The sequence below is a fragment of the Amblyomma mixtum genome, chromosome 5 (assembly GCF_055824585.1).
Source record: "Amblyomma mixtum isolate Tamu chromosome 5, ASM5582458v1, whole genome shotgun sequence".
Classification (NCBI taxonomy): domain Eukaryota; kingdom Metazoa; phylum Arthropoda; class Arachnida; order Ixodida; family Ixodidae; genus Amblyomma; species Amblyomma mixtum.
The window spans coordinates 96840948-96858997 of record NC_143016.1 but is presented as its reverse complement, the minus strand read 5'-3'; the positions used below and the strand labels follow the sequence as shown (position 1 = coordinate 96858997).

The 18050-nt window shown below is 49.5% G+C and overlaps 1 protein-coding gene across 1 annotated transcript; it reads right to left on the bottom strand.

Moving 5' to 3' along the window:
- Positions 1 to 15046: 15046 nt before the first annotated feature.
- Positions 15047 to 17533, bottom strand: LOC149343100 (uncharacterized). Its single transcript, XM_089542298.1, has 3 exons — positions 17255 to 17533; positions 15728 to 16003; positions 15047 to 15349 (listed from the first exon to the last, which is right to left on the bottom strand). The coding sequence occupies exons 1-3, from the start codon at positions 17261 to 17263 to the stop codon at positions 15173 to 15175; spliced, it is 462 nt and encodes a 153-aa protein (XP_089398424.1). The 5' UTR covers positions 17264 to 17533; the 3' UTR covers positions 15047 to 15172.
- Between the last annotated feature and the right edge of the window lie 517 nt (positions 17534 to 18050).

Below are 18050 nucleotides of genomic sequence, written 5' to 3'. Positions count from 1 at the left end.
TTACAATTTTCCAATTTTCAGAATTCTTATCATAGAATGTTGCACATGGCATTGGAAAGGAGACGGTTCCTACCTGTTACTGGTTAGCAAGCGTTGTCAAAATCTCACCCCTGAGCCAGCTGTGTATAAGGGGGGCACCTAACGGTTGATGGCCTGGCGCTCTGCCTTTCAGTCTACAGTGTCTGCAATGCTGCTCAAGACCACCAACCGTACAATGTCTTACCAACTGACCTACATCTTGTCATTCTTACTCGGATTACATAATGACTAACAAGTTACAGAAGAAGTCTGGAGAAGGCATCCAAAAGAACTGGGCTCTCCTACATGTTACCCCGGGTCCCAAAACCCCAAAAGGGCCGGTGTCCGTCTTTAATACTGTGCAGTAAGCGCTACCTCGAACCAGGTTGAATCGGAAGCCCTGGAATCCTGCAGGCGGGCTGCGGAACCGAGCTTGGGAAAGGGTTTCCAGGTCGCAACCTCGTCTAGGATGTCCTCCTCAGTGATTGAAGTTCGATGGTGTGGAGACACGTTTGGAGGCCGGGAGCCATACGATTGAGCAGACTGGGTGCTATTCCTGTTCATGCGCCTGCAGAGTAGCTTAAGTCTATTAGAACAATTGCTTGAAAGATCTCGCTGCCTTCATTTCCTTTCCAATCCACATAGCCCCTAAGCTATATGTCATTCCTCCTTACTGTACATGAACGGTGCGTACATCCCATCTGATTCCATCGTTTCCAAGGAGAGATTACCGTAGTCTCAGCAGATCAGCTCCTCCGGCTGTGGTTTCTTTTTGTGGCTTTTTCTCTCTCGCGTTTGCTTTCCTCTTTGGACGCACCAAGTTCTCCTTTGTCTTCCTTGAACTTAATTTTTCAGCACAATCGCGTTGGGCCTGTTGTACGTCAGCTCTGCAGACTGAGCCACTTATTATTTTTACTTTTTATTTACATCCGCCCGAGCAAAACACCTGTTTTTCTGTTTTTCACATTCCTGTGTTCAGTCATCTGGGAAAGATCCGGCAGCGGGTCGTTTGACCTAAGCCGTGTCACCGGGGCATTCTTTTCTAGTTAAAGAGCTTAAATTTCGCGCTCTGGTGGCAGAGGTTCAGCATTTAAACACTAGATGGGAGGAGTTTACCAACAACTTATGATTCAGGCGGGAACTCGGGAGCATGTGTTCTCAGTTTTGACCTAGATGGCGGCACCGACGGCGGGCTCATCACTGAATCGCTTTATACATGTTCGCAGGAATTTGTAGATTTTGAATTGTTTCCACTGATTGGAGCTGCTCGTCTGTGCGTCCTCATACAAGATGCGAGCTATTTTCGTACGCATGGAAATGAAGGAGATGAGCAAGGTAGTCACTTCTTTTAAAACCTTGTTAGGTCTCCTCATTCATCCCGGCCGCGGCGGCTAGAATTTCTTTGGAGGAGAAATTCTAGAGGCTCGTGTACTGTGCGATGTCAGTGCACGTTAAAGAACCCCAGGTGGTCGAAATTTCCGGAGCCCTTCACTACGGCGTCTCTCATAGCCTTAGTCGCTTTGGGACGTTAAACCCCATAACCCAAACCAAATCATTTGACATTCACATTTTTTTTCGTTTTCCCAGCAACCAGTCACTTATTCGCGTTCAGTTTTTTTGTTTAGATCTATCATTTTTTTTTGGTGGGTGCGATGATTCCCAAGTTCACCCAATACACCGTATTTCTTTCATTTTCTATTGGAATGAAGGGAGTGGTCAAGCCCACTTCCTATCAAAACAACGTACTGTTTTATGAAGCCCAAACGCAGAATTTGTAGTGTAGAGGGTGTTAATCCCCAATAAAAACATCGAGTAGTGTGGTGGGCTTCTGTGGGGTGGCTCGTTCGATACCCTGATTCGCCATTTGCCGCCCTGCTCAGGTTTTATGTAGTTTATTCATTCACGGAAATGTGCGCAGAGGTGCGATTAGTCTATGGACCGCGCGGTGCCGCCCGAAAGGAACGCGAAGAAGAGAACACACAGGGAGCCCTAACCACGAGTAACAGCGAACACTAAAAAAGGACATTTGCTTGTTTGCATGCTGATCTGTGACCAGCTGACATACCTACAAACTGGTATGCGTGCAGGTTGCCAGCTTGCAACCCGGAAACGCTAACGCAAAAACAAAAAAAGGTTTGCATTTTGCATGAGGACGCGTAGAAGAGCAGTTACAATCAGAGGCGAGAACAATCTATACTAATTCCCGCGAACTTGTATTAAAAATTCACAGGACGCTTACGACTGGTTAACTCGAGGTTCGACGATAGCTGTTAAGGTATTTAAAGTTTACGATATGTTGTGGCACAGAATGTGAGAGCGACTTCACATCTGTATATCTGTCGGGCGCTCCTTTTAGTTTTCCACACATAGTCATTTTTCGTCTAGGTCTCTTCGCCAATCCGCAGCTCTAGAAGGGCAGCGCTGCCGATGATCCTCTGCTCGAACGGCGAGTTTAGCAGAATCTGCCTCAGATGGAGCTTGCTAGATCCCTCCGCTCTCGCCACACCCTCCCTCCTCCTATGATAACCACGTTCCGAATGGTTACCACGGTACGTCTTCCATCACTGTTGCCATGCCCTCCTCACCTCGCCCTATCCTCCTCCTTCCGTGGCAACCCTCCTCCACCTTCTAGGGTAACTATCCGGTCGATTTCCACTGCAACCACATACCGGTTGCACCTTCTCGCGCTCTCGCCATACCCTCCTCCTTCCAGGGAAGTCACCTTCCGGACGGTTGCCGTTCTAACCACTCTCTGGCTACGCCTTCCCATGCTCGCGCCATTCCCTCCTAATTTGCACGATAACCCTCCTCGTCCGTCCAGGGTAAATACTCTCCGGGTGGTTTCTGTGGTAACGACCGACCGGTTGCGCCTTTTTATGCTCTCGCCAAACCCTCCCCCTTCCGGGGTAGTCGTCATCCGGTTGGGAATTCCTTCGCTTACGCCATACCTTCCTCCTTGCATGGTAACCACACCCCCAGTGGTTCCCATGGCAACGCACCCACCGGTTACGCCGACGACTATGACATATTACTACTATTGTTACTATTACTATACTGCTACGCGAAACACAGGAACAGACGCTTAACAGCTTTTGTAGTAATAACAACAGAGGTAAAGTCGGTCACATATGGCATTTCTGGAAACTGGACGAGATCCGCCGCTCTCTAGTCGACACCCTTATCTCACCACGAATCGGTTGTCAGTTGCATTGGGCTGAAGCGAACCTTAAACGCTTTGCGATGATTTCTAAGGTGACCCAGCTGTTTCCAGCGTTGAATGCGTGGAGTCGGCGGCAGGAGTCCGCGGTAAGCAGCAAGCATCGTGACTGTCAGTTCCTTCTAGCCACACTCTCCTCCGGGGCAACCACAAGTTAGAGTCACACATGCGCTCATTTTCCAGACGGAAAGTATTTGGCTCTGCTATTTGACTATGTACCGGTAAGGGCTTGGAGGACAGCGCCACCTTTCCCGTACTTGCTGGTTTACGAACTCTCATATAACCTTCCTATTGGAACATCGGAGCCTTCGCAGCTTAGTTCACGTTGGTATATACCTTCATTGAACGCTACTTCACTTTAACACACGCAAGCAGCTGATACACAATGACGGCAGGTTGCAGGAAGAAATCCTCGGATCGTATGCCCACACTGTCACCCGAATCATGGGCTGATGGCGGGGAAACAACACAGCATAGTGAGATTCCTGTTGTAGAGCATGGGGCAGCTCGGCACACTGCCAAACACTTCATGACGGCCGACGGGTAGTAGCGGCTCTGCAAAGCAGAAAGTTGAGTAATGCAGTTCTATCTTTGAATAAATATTTCCACTACACCATTGGCTTGGGGAAGTAAAAATGTTTGATGCCCCTCTCCATCAGGTAACTTTCAAACACTTGAGATCTTAACCAAGATTTGTTGTCCGAAACAAAGCTCTTTGGGGAAGCTTTCACGGCTCAAGACAGTACACAAAAAGTCGATGACATTTTCTCACATCACTGCAATGGCGAAGAAAATTTATGTCCAATTCAAATCGTAACATATGACAAAAATTACGAATTGCAGACGACTTGATCGTGCCAAGTTGAGGGGTCTACAATGTCGATAGCCAGATACTGCCGTGGCAATTCCGGGAGCGCAACGGGCGGCAGTGGTACATCGACCGCATTAGCCACTTATCTACACTTTTACACTCATATCAACTCCTGAATATTCGATTCACCTATCTATCCACTGGTGGCCAGCAGTATTTTTCTCGAAGCCTTTGATTATTTTTCCAGGAGCCCTAAACTGTAAGACATTCTGCTGTAAGACCTAGATCTATGCCACCGCTTGTCGGCAACTCTCGTAACTTCCCACTACCGCAATATTTGTTCATGGGTTGCATTTATTCCAACTGCAGAGACTGCCCAGCGACTCAAAGGCGGCTCTAATTCTTTCCCAATTTTGGTCGCTATCCTCTAACTCGCTGCTTATGCACGCGCTTCACGCCAATACTCCGTAACAATATTGTCAGAGACATTACAGAAGTTTCCTCGGGGTATTGCGTGTGACCGCGAACAGCATCTATCTGTGTGAATCTCTCAGAGACATTAGTTCCCTTTCGACTTTGTCTGACAATTACGATTGAACGGCATCATGAGCTTTTAACTTCCTGTTTGAGGTCACTGATGGAACGAAGGCAACAGAAGGCGGAGATAGGCTTCTTTTTTTGGGAAAGGATACGGGGAAAAGATGTGAAAGCACAGGTGAAGCAGATCGAGCTTATCGCGTCTTAATAGTTCTGGCCGCGAGCAGCTGAAGTTGGCGATCGGCGATAATAGTTGTTCGAGAAGAAGATAAGAATAAAGGATTTGCAGAGCCCAAAACTTAGACACTCTAAGTAAGTTTGAGTAGTCAGCAGAGCAGCATCGGCTTGAGAGTCTGCCAGGCGGTTGAACTAATCAGGTTCCTGCCTTTGTATCCATGAAGCGTAACTTAATTTCTGTCGAGTCTGGAAATATTTGGTACTTGCTTCAGGTCTGGAACTCAGCATTAGGAGTAGATGTTGGTTCTGTAATACTGGACGCAGGTTTCGAAAGGTTCCACGGAATGGGTGTTGTTTGTAATGGGCACTCGGTCTCCGCGTCGGGTTATGCTGCATCTGCTTGCAGCGATCTGCGGTGCGAGTAAATGGGGCCCTTACGCTTGTAAGCGAGCTCGTTAGCACTCAGTTATGCAGTAATTACCTACCGGTTTATTAAGCACTTGGCAGGAAGGGTTTTAAAAAGCTACGGTACGTAGGCAAGGGAGAGGTAGGATAAAAGGGAAATGTATTCGTTGCAAAAAAAAAAAGAAAAAAGAAAGAAAGCAAGAAGCAACTTGAGGAGCTTTGTTTGAATAAATTGTTCCTTCACTGTTGATTCATTTTCTGTAAATAGTATTTTTTTTAGCGGATTCAAGGTGCCATTGTCTTCTACCCTTCAGTCCCTCCTTTGTACGCACACAGGATACTGGCATCTTTCTTTTTCGCTCTGGTTAGATAACTTTCGGCGCTAGAGCGTCTGAACTTCTGTACCCAACCATCGCGTCTGAACAGCGTGCATGCTGGTGTTTCTGGCCAGGTTAAAAGAGTAAGCTTAGCTCCGCGAGAACTCCCCCCCCCCCCCCCCCCCCCCAACTGCCCTTCCCAACTGCATACCGTGTAAATTACCTCCCCACACAGTGAGCCAGGGTCCGGTCGCTGATGCCGCGCGCAATTTCCCAGCTGGGCCGTGCGAGCCGCTGCCGCTCGCTAATTGGCTCCCACCCTGCGTCACTTTGCTTCCGCCGCTCGCTTTGCCTTTGGCTTCACGGCGGCCGTTGTTTTGCGAGCTGATTACGACAGGTTGGTAAACGGGCTCCCACTGTATGCATAGCACACGTGCCCCGCGCGCACGCACGCACACACACACACGTGCGCACACACCTCTTCCTCCGCTTTGTTGCTGTTTTCCTTTCTCGCGACTGTACGGCGGGTGTAGTTCGCGTGTTTGGCGAGCGTAAACTCGAAACTAGTGTTAAGTTTGCGGACTCTGCGAGGAATTAAAGTTACTCGCTTCTTATCTTACCTCGCGGGTGCCTTGGCCCTCTTTAGCTCTATACACAAGGTTTAATCCTTCCACTCTTTAGCGGTACGGCTAAGGGATAACAAGTCCTCTCGTGCTGCGTCCGGGAACTATGCTTCCCTTTCGTAGTGAAGTATGTACCGGGCATAGATATAGGCTGTTTAACCAAGGTGTATGCACATTTTGAATGCGTAATTTGCCCCCTCCCCTCCTCAGGAATCCCAACTAGTTTTTCCAGGCCACGTGGTTACAGTTAAGATGAAGGAAAGATTCCTCACGATTACACTCCACCGACTGAGCGTATTACTGCAAGACTGATCTGCATTACTCTAACCGAGTGTATATTGCTTCTCGAATGGTCTTGCTGGCCATTGCTGTTACGTCGCGCGCAGAACAAGCCCAGTTCTTGGCGTTCTCAAGGTGATCGAAATAGCTTTCCTAGGCAAGACTCCAGACTTTTGCTATGTTTCGCCGGGAGCTTTAGATGGTTTCTAGCTTGTTTGCGACTTGCTACCACTCTATTCGTACCCAGTCGTTTACGCTTGCTTCACCTGAGCAACCTCTCTCATAAAACGCTTTTTATGAGTTTAGGACCTCGACTGCAAACGTGCAAGCTGGGTGATAAGGGACGTCTCGGGTTCACATGTCTGGGGCCTCCTCAAAATAGCCTTTTTGGTCGCATGGGAAAGCCGGTCCTTCGAGGAAAAAAAAATCATAAACGCCTGAGAAGCAATAAGGAGAGTGCGCCTGCAGCCACCGTTGCGCAGCTTCTGGAAAATTGGACCGAGTTCGCGCAGCCAGTCTGTCTGGTCCGTCATCCTTCGTACGTCAGCGTCCTTCTTGCTCATCAACCGTCGAACGCTGAGCCGATTACCGAAGGGCATTGGCTATCCTCTTCACCGTGGCCTTTCTTGTCAAAAATTTCTTCCTCTCCGGTTATGTAAACACCAGAGGTATAAAAAGAAATGCAACAGATGAAAAGTCCTTTCCTTGTCGTTTCTTTCTTCAGTCAAATGGAAGCAAAGCAGCTCTCTAAGCGCCCTAGCACAGGCAAAAGGCTGTTGTCTAATACGTTTTTAAATAAAAAAAAAGTCGATGCCGAATAAAATTGTTTTTAGTCAACGGGAGTCATATTTAGCGAATGTGTCTCACAAGTTAATAGGCAAAAGGAAATGTTCAGAACTGAAAGGGTGGCAGCTGGTCCGAGCGAGTAACGACGCTTCGGAGCAAAGTGTGCGTTACCTTTGCCTTGAAAGAGGTAGGAAGTAAGTAATATTGCAACGTGAGGCAACATTAAAAAAAAGCAAGATATTTGTGGCCTAATCCGTGCTGAGCCAGCTTACCCACTCCAAGAGTGCTTATGTGCTGTTCAGTGTTTTTTCATCAAGACGCCAACCACACACAAAAACGGTCATACACGAAGAGAACAGATGCGGACGCACTCGAGGAAAGCTACAAAGGCGTGATGAGATCAACACGGAGCTATCACAAAGAAAGACGCTCTTCGCGATTCCAAAGTATAAAACGTTTCAATGTTTTCAAAGAGCCTCCCTTTGATCATGTCGTGAGGCTATTGTGCATTCATAAGCGAATAAAATTTCTCGTACGGTTTATTTTATGCAAACCTTTAGTGCTCTCCTTCTGCTTCGCTGCGTACTAAATTAGCGCCAGTATTTAGCAACGCTGTTGTTAATGTCGCACTCATTGCAAGCTAACCATTAAATGGGCAAGTGCTCTTTTGATGAGCTAAGGCTTTCATGTCAGGTGACATAGGGGATTTGGGGGGTATTTGTTGATGTAGCAGCCGGCGTCATAGCTTCGGCGGACGCGGTTACTGCGACGCAGGCACATTCTTTCTATCTTTTCTTTGGCATCTAATGTTTCTACCAACTCTCCAGTGTCTTAACGTGGGAGTGATAGTAGTTCAGTAGGAGCCAGTCGCCACGCCCGTGCCCTTTCCGCCTTTTTATTTATTAGACCTCAGCAGCAGCATCCAGGTGAGAGAAGCAGCAGCGCCATCAGCGTCGATGCAAACGGCATCAGCGCGCCGCGCTTCCGTTTGTGGAAACCTCCCTAACTGGAACACAAAAGGCGTGGGTTCGAATCCCACTGATGTGAACGGAAGGATGGACAAAAACCTGCAGACAGAGGGCAAAAATTGCGAGGACATGTTGGCAACTAAAGTGTTGAGAGGCGAAATCCGAGGACACTATGCCGTGACGACTTCCGGTGGATGTGACGTCACATCGTTCCCATGGCTATATCGACGTCCGCGCTGTTTGGACGCAATTTCGACATTTTTGCCTATAATTAATTAAATAACTAATCTACAGTCATTAAACTTGTCTTCTAGGTTAATTTTTTCCTTCTCTATCTGAAGCAATTGGTGTTCTTCTATCGTTCTTAGTTCCCGTGTTAAACGCGTGTGACACGCTTTGTTAGCGGACGACAGTATGAGCCATAGCTTTCGCCTTAAAAGTCTGAACGTTAAATGCGTTCCTGCATTAGTTGAGAAACTGGCTCATCCTGCTGGATTAACGTTCGTCCCATTTTTTCAGATCATTATCAAGAGGATTGCAGTCAATTAGCCACAACTATTTAACCTTTAAATTGTTCAAAATCGCGCGAAAAGATTGAATTGCAAAGTTGTTTAGTGCCATGAGCATCGGGCGCCCTGCCTAAACAGCCCAACATGGCGTTGAGCGTTATTAAGAAGCAATCACCACTTTCTTAAGCAATGAAGGGAAATTTTGCCAGATGCAAATGCAGGGGACCTAGCAAATTTAAGCCGAGCATACTGCCAGCGACCTTCGTATCGACTGAGCGGCCTGCGGGGTTGCCGTTGGACAACTGCACTCGGCGGTTGGTAACGAGAGACGCGCCCCACACACGCTCCTCGCATAAGTTGCTCGTTACCCTGAGGAAATAAACAGGCCATCTCGGTGGTGGTTGATGCCAACTGTATGCCGACCTCGATGTACCTGATGGAGCGATACTTTCCAGCTGGATGGAGAGCTGTGTGCATATCGTTGGATGCGTACACAAGTGGGGACTTGTACGCGATGCATATCCTGTAGTGTTCATGCAAATTTGACATGCTGTGCTCTGCGTGGCATTAGGCGTATCGGCGCATGAGCGAAAGCCACTCAGGGCATCACATGCGAATCAGGTTTGTCACTCGATATTTTTGTTTTCTGGTTTTGGTAGGGCGCGCCATTCTTCTATTGATTGTTTGCACGGTAGGAAACAACAACGTAAGGTGTACAGTGCGCACTAGCGGAAAATATTTGTTTGGAACGTTTAGGAGGAATTCATTAAAGGAAATCGCTCCAGCGTGACCGATATGGAACAGATCGACAGGGAGTTAGCGTGTCGGCTAAGTCTCTCAGCTTTTGCATACACCTCAAAAATAGATTTTGACCAAGTGAGATCGAATAGCTTAGTAGCAGCATGTTCTCATTGGCTACACGCACGCACACGCTCATATAAACAAGATGCGCGGCATATTTTGGCATAGTTTGAATTGGGAAACCTGAATAATAGCGCAGTATTAAGAGTAGTTTTATAGGTGTTATTACAGAACAGGACGACGGTGGGCAATGACGTATAGAACGCTCGCGCTTGTGCCGTCATCGAATGATCTCATTAAATGATCTAAATAAATTTTTAAAAGATCATTAAATGATCTCATTAAAAGCGTTACTGTCGTGAACGTTCACCTCATATGACCCTTCTTAGTGGTTGCTGTTACAAATACGTTAATGCATAATTGAATTGTATAGTTCTTTATAATTCTCGCATGGTTATGTTCACGGGTACTTTTCTAGTACGTTACTGGGCATACGCGTTTTTACTTTGTAAAACTTCAAAGTGATTTCTTTGTTCTTCGGCAAATAACTGAATTATGCTCAGTTTAAAGAGAGATTTATGGGGATGCGAGGAGGAGATGCGGACAACGTCAGTTTCCAAATCACCTCACACTTTTCTTTAGTTTGCATCGATATCAACATCACCATCAGCCTGACTACGCCCACTGCAGAGCAGAGGCCTTGTAGCAGCAGCGGCGGCCTTACGCAGGAGGAGCAGCACCAGCCGCCTAAGACGATGACGCCGAAGTTCCTACAAATGGATCTGGACTCTCGTGCCGGCGAGATGCACCGTTCGGCTGCACGCCATCTTACATCTTAGCACTCCAGCCAGTAAATCCATCATTTCCTTCCTCGTGCCGGCCTCATACTTTTCGGGCGCAACAGCCTCTCCTATATCTCTCCAATTAACCGTATCCGGTGCCAGCTGCAGTTACCGTATCCACGCAAACTTATTAATCTCATCCTCCCACCTAACTTTCTGCTGCTCAACCATTCTGCATCAAACAGTGAGTCCAATTTTTATGTCAAATCCTATTCAATATTTTCTGAAAGTACTGCGATTTTAGACTCTAGAAAAGAATGAACGAACATCTCCGCAACGTCCAGCAGAGCCTTTGATATATAGATGCCCATATAGCCTCCGTAAGTCGTTCGGAATAGCGTTCTCTATTCGAACGGAATAAATGCGTCCGTTATCCCACTTGGCTCGTTGGAACGGATCGGAATTGTTTTAGAGCGGCGTCAAAGCAACAAAAACAATAACAAACGCGGCCTCCGCTCTGCTTTCACTGGTCTGCTGCTGAAGCGCGCGCATTTCTTCCGGGAGCCGCCCTGCGTTCGGCATCCCTCTCTTCCACACTGTGACCTATAACGTTCCTCCGGGACCGCCCGCGGACGGACCGACCATCCACTGCCCATTTGCAATATACAGGAGACGTGCGTCATTCCTTCTTCGAGTATCTTTTCGCCGTTCGATATACGTCCCCTGCCCCGTTATCCGTTTGCTTTTCGGAGCACCGTAGATCTTCCTTAAGTGCTCTTAATTTGTTATCGCTCTACGCAAGAGGGGCGAGATTGTTTAGTTTCCTGTGTTTGTTATGTTTCCGGTCGCGCGCACAGCCCATTGCTCTTCCAGCGTGCCCCGTGTACGATTGATGACCATAACTGATGACCGTAACATCTATAAACCTCTCTCTGAACGGAGAAGAGAAAGGAATCAGTGTCTTTGTTCGGGAGTCTTTATTTCTTCATCCTTATTTTCCCGCTCTTGTGTGACTTCGGGCGAAGATTCCGCGCGCCCGCGTTTTTGTTTGTTTCATGGTTTCGTCGTGATATCGTCTCCATCTTCTTCTCCGAAGAGAGAAAGATGGCGCCAGCGTTACTCCTCGTTTAGGTCCCAGCCAGCACGCGCCGGTCACGACGACGGCGACGGTATAGGCCCTTCTGTCAACCTCCGGGCATTACTCTTCCCGCCATATTAATAGGAACGGCGCAAAATTAAATCCTCCGCTTCATACGGGCTGTGCTAGAGAAGGAGGCCTCCTCCGAGAACCTCGCGACGTCTGTCGTCTCCCGCAATGCATCACGCGTGCGTGGCGCAACCGGCGCTTCGGGATTGGAGCGGCCGGGTTCAGTTACCGCGACATTGCCGTTTGCGACCGCACACTGGGACGAGAGTCATCGGCGTGTGGCCACATGACGATTCGATTCGAGAGAAGGACCTCGAAGAACCTGGATCTATTTCCACGGCAAATGCCATCCGTATGGGATACCAAGGGGATGCGTTTTGTGTCTTGTTGTATCAGGCTATTTTTGATGGCATCGGGGTTGCGCGAGTCAACAGAGAGTTTAAGAACCCTATCGGTTAAGGGGTAGTGTCCACCTATTAAAGGCTTCTAATAACTTTGTTTAGCTGCAGGGGCCAGCGGCAGCAACCGCGCAATGCAGCTGACAAGGGCCTTGTAAACGTTTTGCTGCTGTTGCGATGGTTAGGTGCTCATTAATGGGCAGAGTAAAAACAAACAAACAAACAAACAAACAAATAAATAAATAAATAAATAAATAAATAAATAAATAAATAAATAAATAAATAAATAAATATTCAATCAATCAATCAATCAATCAATCAATCAATCAATCAATCAATCAATCAATCCGGATTTCTTCCTCAGGGTTGCGGCCATGCACTCATGTTAGTCCTAAAATCGTGACGTCGTGGTGTTGCTAGCGCATCTGACGTCATCACATACGCCATAAACACTGCTCCATAAGCCGCCTCGGTGGCTCAGTGGCTTTGGCGTTGGGATACTGATTCCAAGATTGTGGGTTTGATCCCGGCCTTAACGGTCGCGTTTCTATGAGGCGAAATGCACAATTGCCACTGCACTAGTGTGTAGTTGGCTGCTAGAACACCAGGCGGTGTAACTAATCCCAAGCCTTCCACTACGGCGTCCCTTATAGCCCATGGGCCGCTTCAGGACGTTAAGCACCACAGCTTACAATGTACAATAGCATGATATGAAGCATAGGCACGTTGGTGATGATGATGATGATGATGTCCTCAGGCTTAATGGCACGTTACTGGCGTGCATGTCAGCGTGCCAACCTAACAGAACTCGCACCTTCTTCTTAGAGACGCTGCTTCCCCTTAGAAAGCAATATCCCTGCGCCTTAACATAATCCGGAAGTTCTGCAGGAGCTAACTGAAAGGGCTAGAGCAGCAGGGCTGGTGCTCGTGGAACAGATGGAACATTGTTCCATTTCCTGTCTTCGCAAGCTGAACGTCCATACCAGTGGTCATAACTAGAGGCATTCCCCGGGAAAACTGCCTCATGTTTCAGCAGCTGATTGATTGATTGTTGATCGCCTTTAATGGTGAGCCGTCGCTCGTTATACAGCGCCAGCTGTGTCGTGCAGAGCATATTCGTCGTTGGCACAAAATGACGTCATATTCACGTGACCGGCGGCGCAGTTGCGGCCAAGCACTAATCGACAATGGCACCAGACTTCTCCCCGTTACCCCAGATTTCGTTGTCGTCATCGGCATTAAATGACGTCATCAGAAATCAATGTCGCATTACCCATCGTCATCATTCACATCACCTCTGGATCGTATAACCATTAATGAAAACCGTACACAGTCTCCCTTCCACATGCTCCTTGCAAATGCAGCTGGTGCCGAAAGTGACAACACATTGCGCTCATTACTTTAATTTTTTTTAGTATTTTAGTATGGAGCTCGCTGTGGCTGGTGAGATTCATATTTTTAATCGTGGCTTCTGCGGCATGTCCCACTTCTGACTGTAGCACTCGGCAACAACTCTAATATGAATATTTCCGTAGGATGTGCGCCTGTTTAGGTGAAGACAGTGGGAGGATATTTCAGCTCCAACGAATGGTTGCAAAAAGTTCAGACGTTCCGAAACTGGCGTGGTTCTTTTTATTTTTATTTGTCAAATCGCTTTACATGTGAGCTAAGAATAGGCAAAAACAGTAGCAATCGCTGTTTCAAAATCGTGGCTGCGTTTGTCTTGCCGCAGAAGTGGGACAGAAGCACGATGCGTTGCACAAATTTCCCGCCCAAAGCGTCCATGATCGCATTAACCACGTGACCGCATGCAGCGAATTGATCAGTGTTCCTCGCTATTCTCGCTATTAGGAATGTTTGGGAAGAATTCCGCTATCGCTCACAAGCTCGCATCAGGAATTCAATGGACTCTTTCTTCAACAAACACTCCTCATTATTCGAAGCCAAGGGCGCATTGGCCTGAGTCTCATGCGCCTGAGTCTCATTGAGTCTCATGCGCCGTGCTGGGGCCCGCAAGCGCACCTCCGTCGGCACTTCGCAGTGTCCTACTTCGTGCATAGGCGTACTTGCTTATCTTCCGCGAAAATCTGTCGCCAGAGGTGCGTTTGATTGGGGCTCGAAAGAGACGCGTGTGTTCTTGTCGATACAATGTGCGATAGTGTAATGTGTGCTTCTTTTTTGTGTCCTTGATTCGCATTATCCCCGATTGATGCATTTGTAGTGCTAATTTTGTTCTCCTCTTTTTCCATCGCATTTTACCAAGTTATACCCTCTTTCATTTCTTTGGGTTCATGTAGAAATATAAATAGATAAACTAAATGCAAATAAACCTATACTTTTCACTGGGACCAAGAAGTGCTGTCGCAGGCCTGATTTGCACCTCACATTCCTGCCTGCCTGCGTGCCAGTACGGGTGTGCCACTACGGCATGCGAGCCAGTCGGGAAATTAAAAGCAGTGCTCGCATTTCTCGCTCTCAAGGTTTCTCTCCCGTGCTCGAGGGCAGTGAGCGTTACCTTGGGACGTGCTTTAACACTCAATTGCGCACCAAAGCCGAGAGTTCCAATTTACAGTCCAATTTGCAGTCAGCAAGCCAGCATCATCGCTCAAGAGACATTGAGACCAAGCCCACGGTTTGTTATCCTGCAAGACAGCTGGGAACGAAGTCGCTGCCAGCAGCGCAGTGCCAGCTCGTGTTGCACGGAGAGGCCGCCGAATGGCGCTTTTGCTTCTTTTTGCAGTGGCCATGAGGCGTGGCTCAGAAATGCGGCCTCAAAATGCTCAACATTTGTTGGCCTCGTTTCATTTGTCCTTCGCTGCCACTGGCGTGCAGGGTTATACTTTGCTAAATTATTAATGATGCATATTAACCATGTACGTTGCGCACCATCCAAGGACGCAGCGCTGATGTGCCCGCAATAATTCAGGCCAGCCTACATTGTTTAACGTCATACGAATTCACGAACCAAACCTCACCTCGCCCTTCGTCACATCCTTTATAACCTATAAGCAGTCGAGCTGACTGTGAAACCCGGGCGCCCTCCTCAAAACTTTGGGCTTGCTGGCGCTTTTGGTTTCTTTTTTCATCCATTTAACCCCCAATCTGTCTAATTTAGGTGGAATGATTTATTGCGAGTATAGAGTCTCATTACGCGTCAGCGTTCAGCATTTCGTCGTCGGTTTGCAACCACCGCGGATGGGCACAGCCAGTTGCTGGAACCCATACTCGCGGTTCTCGAGATGATTCGCCGAAAGAACAGACAAAGCACGCATTGCTGTGTGCCCAAGGGCGGGATGATGATCCGCCCGAATATTTATTGAACCCGCGGGCAGTGCAGGTCGCCTAGAGTCATGCTCTTGAACTTGTTGTAGTGGTCTAATTAAAGGGACTAGGGTGCTTAACCGTAGTGCTTGCCGGCGAAGCCATATCCGAAACCGAGTCCGTGGCCGTAACCGCCATAGCCGAGACCGTAGCCGCCGAAGCCATAGCCTCCGTGTCCGTAGCCGACAGCGACGGGAGCGGCGACAGCGACGGGAGCAGCGACGTGGGCGACAGCGGGAGCGGCAGCAACGACCTGCGATGAGACAAAAACACATTTTTTTCATTCTAGAAGCAAGTCATATAGCATACATTGACGCCAGCAGGAAAGCTGGAGCGTCTGGGCGATTCGTATTACATGTTCACTCAATCGTCTCTTGGTGCATCCATGACTTAGTTGCTGGAACAAGCATCATTGGGTACTTCACTTCCTACTGTTATGACTGCCTACTACCATCGTTTGGTAGGTTCTTTATGCATTTGTTACCGTTTAGCTGTTATACAACGCGTTAAACAAAGTGAAGGCGCAAACGTAAGCCTTACAGAGCTGTTTTACACACTGAACTCTAGAGACTGACAGGGCTGTACCCTGTAGGCTAGCTCTGCTGGCAATCCTAGTCTTGCGTGCTCTCACCTTAGCGAAACGAGGAGCATAGACGTCGCTCCTGTAGGTCACAGCGCTGGTCACCTGGGCGGGCACAGCAACCTTGGCGACGGCGGGGGCAGCGACAGCAACGGGAGCAGCAACAGCCACGCCGTGGCCGTAGCCGAGGCCATAGCCGCCATAGCCGCCGTGGCCGTAGCCACCGTAGCCGAGGCCATAGCCGCCATAGCCGCCGTATCCGCCGTAGCCGCCGACGAAGCCGGCGTTGGCGGAGTAGGCGACGGCGAGGACGAGGACGGCGGTGAGCTGCAGAAGAGAACCAGAACCTTGCACCACCTGTCCGTGGGTTGTTGTACGGCGCGCACTGGTCGGTGCAGATTTGCCTTTAGCTATTGGTAGTTCCGCGAACCGTCGCGAACCGGGCGCTCAAGAAAAACGGCGCTGGCTTTAGAACCTGCGCTTAGGGCGTACAGGCGCCTCATCTGGAAGCCAACGATGGGCTGATGCTTGCGTTCCTGGGGCTACTCGAAGGCTGCTGTTCTTCACTGGCTGGATTTATACTGTTGCTTTCCAGCAGTGTGTGGGTGTACTGTTTCTTATCCATTCCGCTACAGTTCTCCTATATAACATCTGTTTTTCGCTGAGTTCCCCTTCGTTCCTGTCCTTTTTAACAATTCACGGAAGAAGCCGCACGGCTGATCACGTCTTCGATGCCATCGACTGCTGTAGTATGCATATTCTCCTTGAGAGTGCCAGGAAAAAGGGGTCGAATGGCGCGTAATGGTTGCGTCAACGTTGCGAAAGAAATCCCTTTATGGAAGGCGCCGAGGGGTCTCCAGCCAGACACTGGCGCCGGCGTCCGCCTCTTCGCAAAACGACCGATGCGTCCTGATTTCGAGGCTAATCTTGTTGCTCCAGAATGCGTCCCAGGGTGCGAATGAGAAAGCGCTCGGAGTAAAAAGAAGAAAACAAGAAGCAACAGCAAACGAAAGCGGCTCCCCCAAACGGAAGCGCGCACCCGAAGTGGATCACTGCAAGGCGGTAATTATATGACAACCCCTCTGACGGCGGGCGTGCCGCTTAGCGTCATTGAGGACGGCCGGCGAGCGGAAGCAGATGCCGAGCGCAGATCTCGTCCACAACAGTGAACGGTAATAAAACCAAGTGCGGGTGAGAATTACACGCTGCTGCTGCGGGTCGGAAAAGCGGCCGCTACTCTCTTTCGCATTCGCTGCCACTAATGCCCGAAGGAGAATTTTGTGTTTGTCGCAGTGTTCTGTTGCCAGCTGCCCTGACTCTTTAGCTCCGCGACGAAGAACTGTCCTCATCCTTGCAGCTGACTCGAAAGAATTGCAGCTACGCTAAACGGCGCCTCCTCGCAGAAAAGCATGCCGGAGGCGAGATCGAAATAAGCTCTTCAGAGGTCCCGTTTCGGTGGCTATATCGGTGATCTTCGGTGCGCTCAATCCCAAGTCCTGTGGTGGGTAACGTTCTCCGCGAGCCTACGCTCCTCCGAGACCGAGCGCGCCGTAGCTGCCCGTTCGCGGCGTTACTTACGGCGTTCATGGTGATGCTGCTGCTGATTGTCAGTAGACTGCGACTTCCCCAGTGACGGCAGGCAGCTTTTATAGTGGCCCGAACAATGACGTCGCCTCGGCGGCGAGTGCGAGGGAATATGTGGGGGAAGGGAGTTCGTCCAGGTGGAGAGGCCGTGGTCTGCTGGCGCGACCTAGGCCGCCGTCGTCCATACCGGCGGCGGGAGCCCTCGCCGCTTGACCGCGGAATGCGTTTCAGCCGCTGCCGTGGTGCTGGCTGGGCGTGTGCCGCTCCCGTTGGGTTCCCGTTCATCAGATAGGCGCCGGCGCCGCCGTTCGCTTTCGATGGCGCGCCGGACCGCCCGGAGGGGGGAGGCGGCGGCTCCTCGCCTCTCCCTCCTTGCGAACGCTGGCCGCACTCGGATCTATCGCCCGATTAGGTAACGCTTGTTCTTGACACGCTTGCCCGGCCGCCGCTAGTCCGTGCAGCTGGTGTCGCGCGCGCGGGCTCGCCATCGGCGGGCCGCGTTCAGCCTTGGAAGGCCGGCGCGTTCTTTGTCTTCTGTTTCTTTGTTTTTAGTTTCGGAGCGATTTTAAGGATCTCAAGCGCCCCTATCTACAGCGTGCTGCTGCTGCCGCTGCCCTGAGAGGCGTATCGAGCCACCTTCATTTCCTGGTGTGCTAACTGGGCATGTTCCCAAGTCCCGGAGAGTGGATACAGTACTCCGACCTCCGCTAAGAGCGCGGACGGGCGTGACCGCCGGTGGACCTTGTGGAGGACGTTTCGGATGGGCCCGTCGTAGTGCACGGAACTGTCC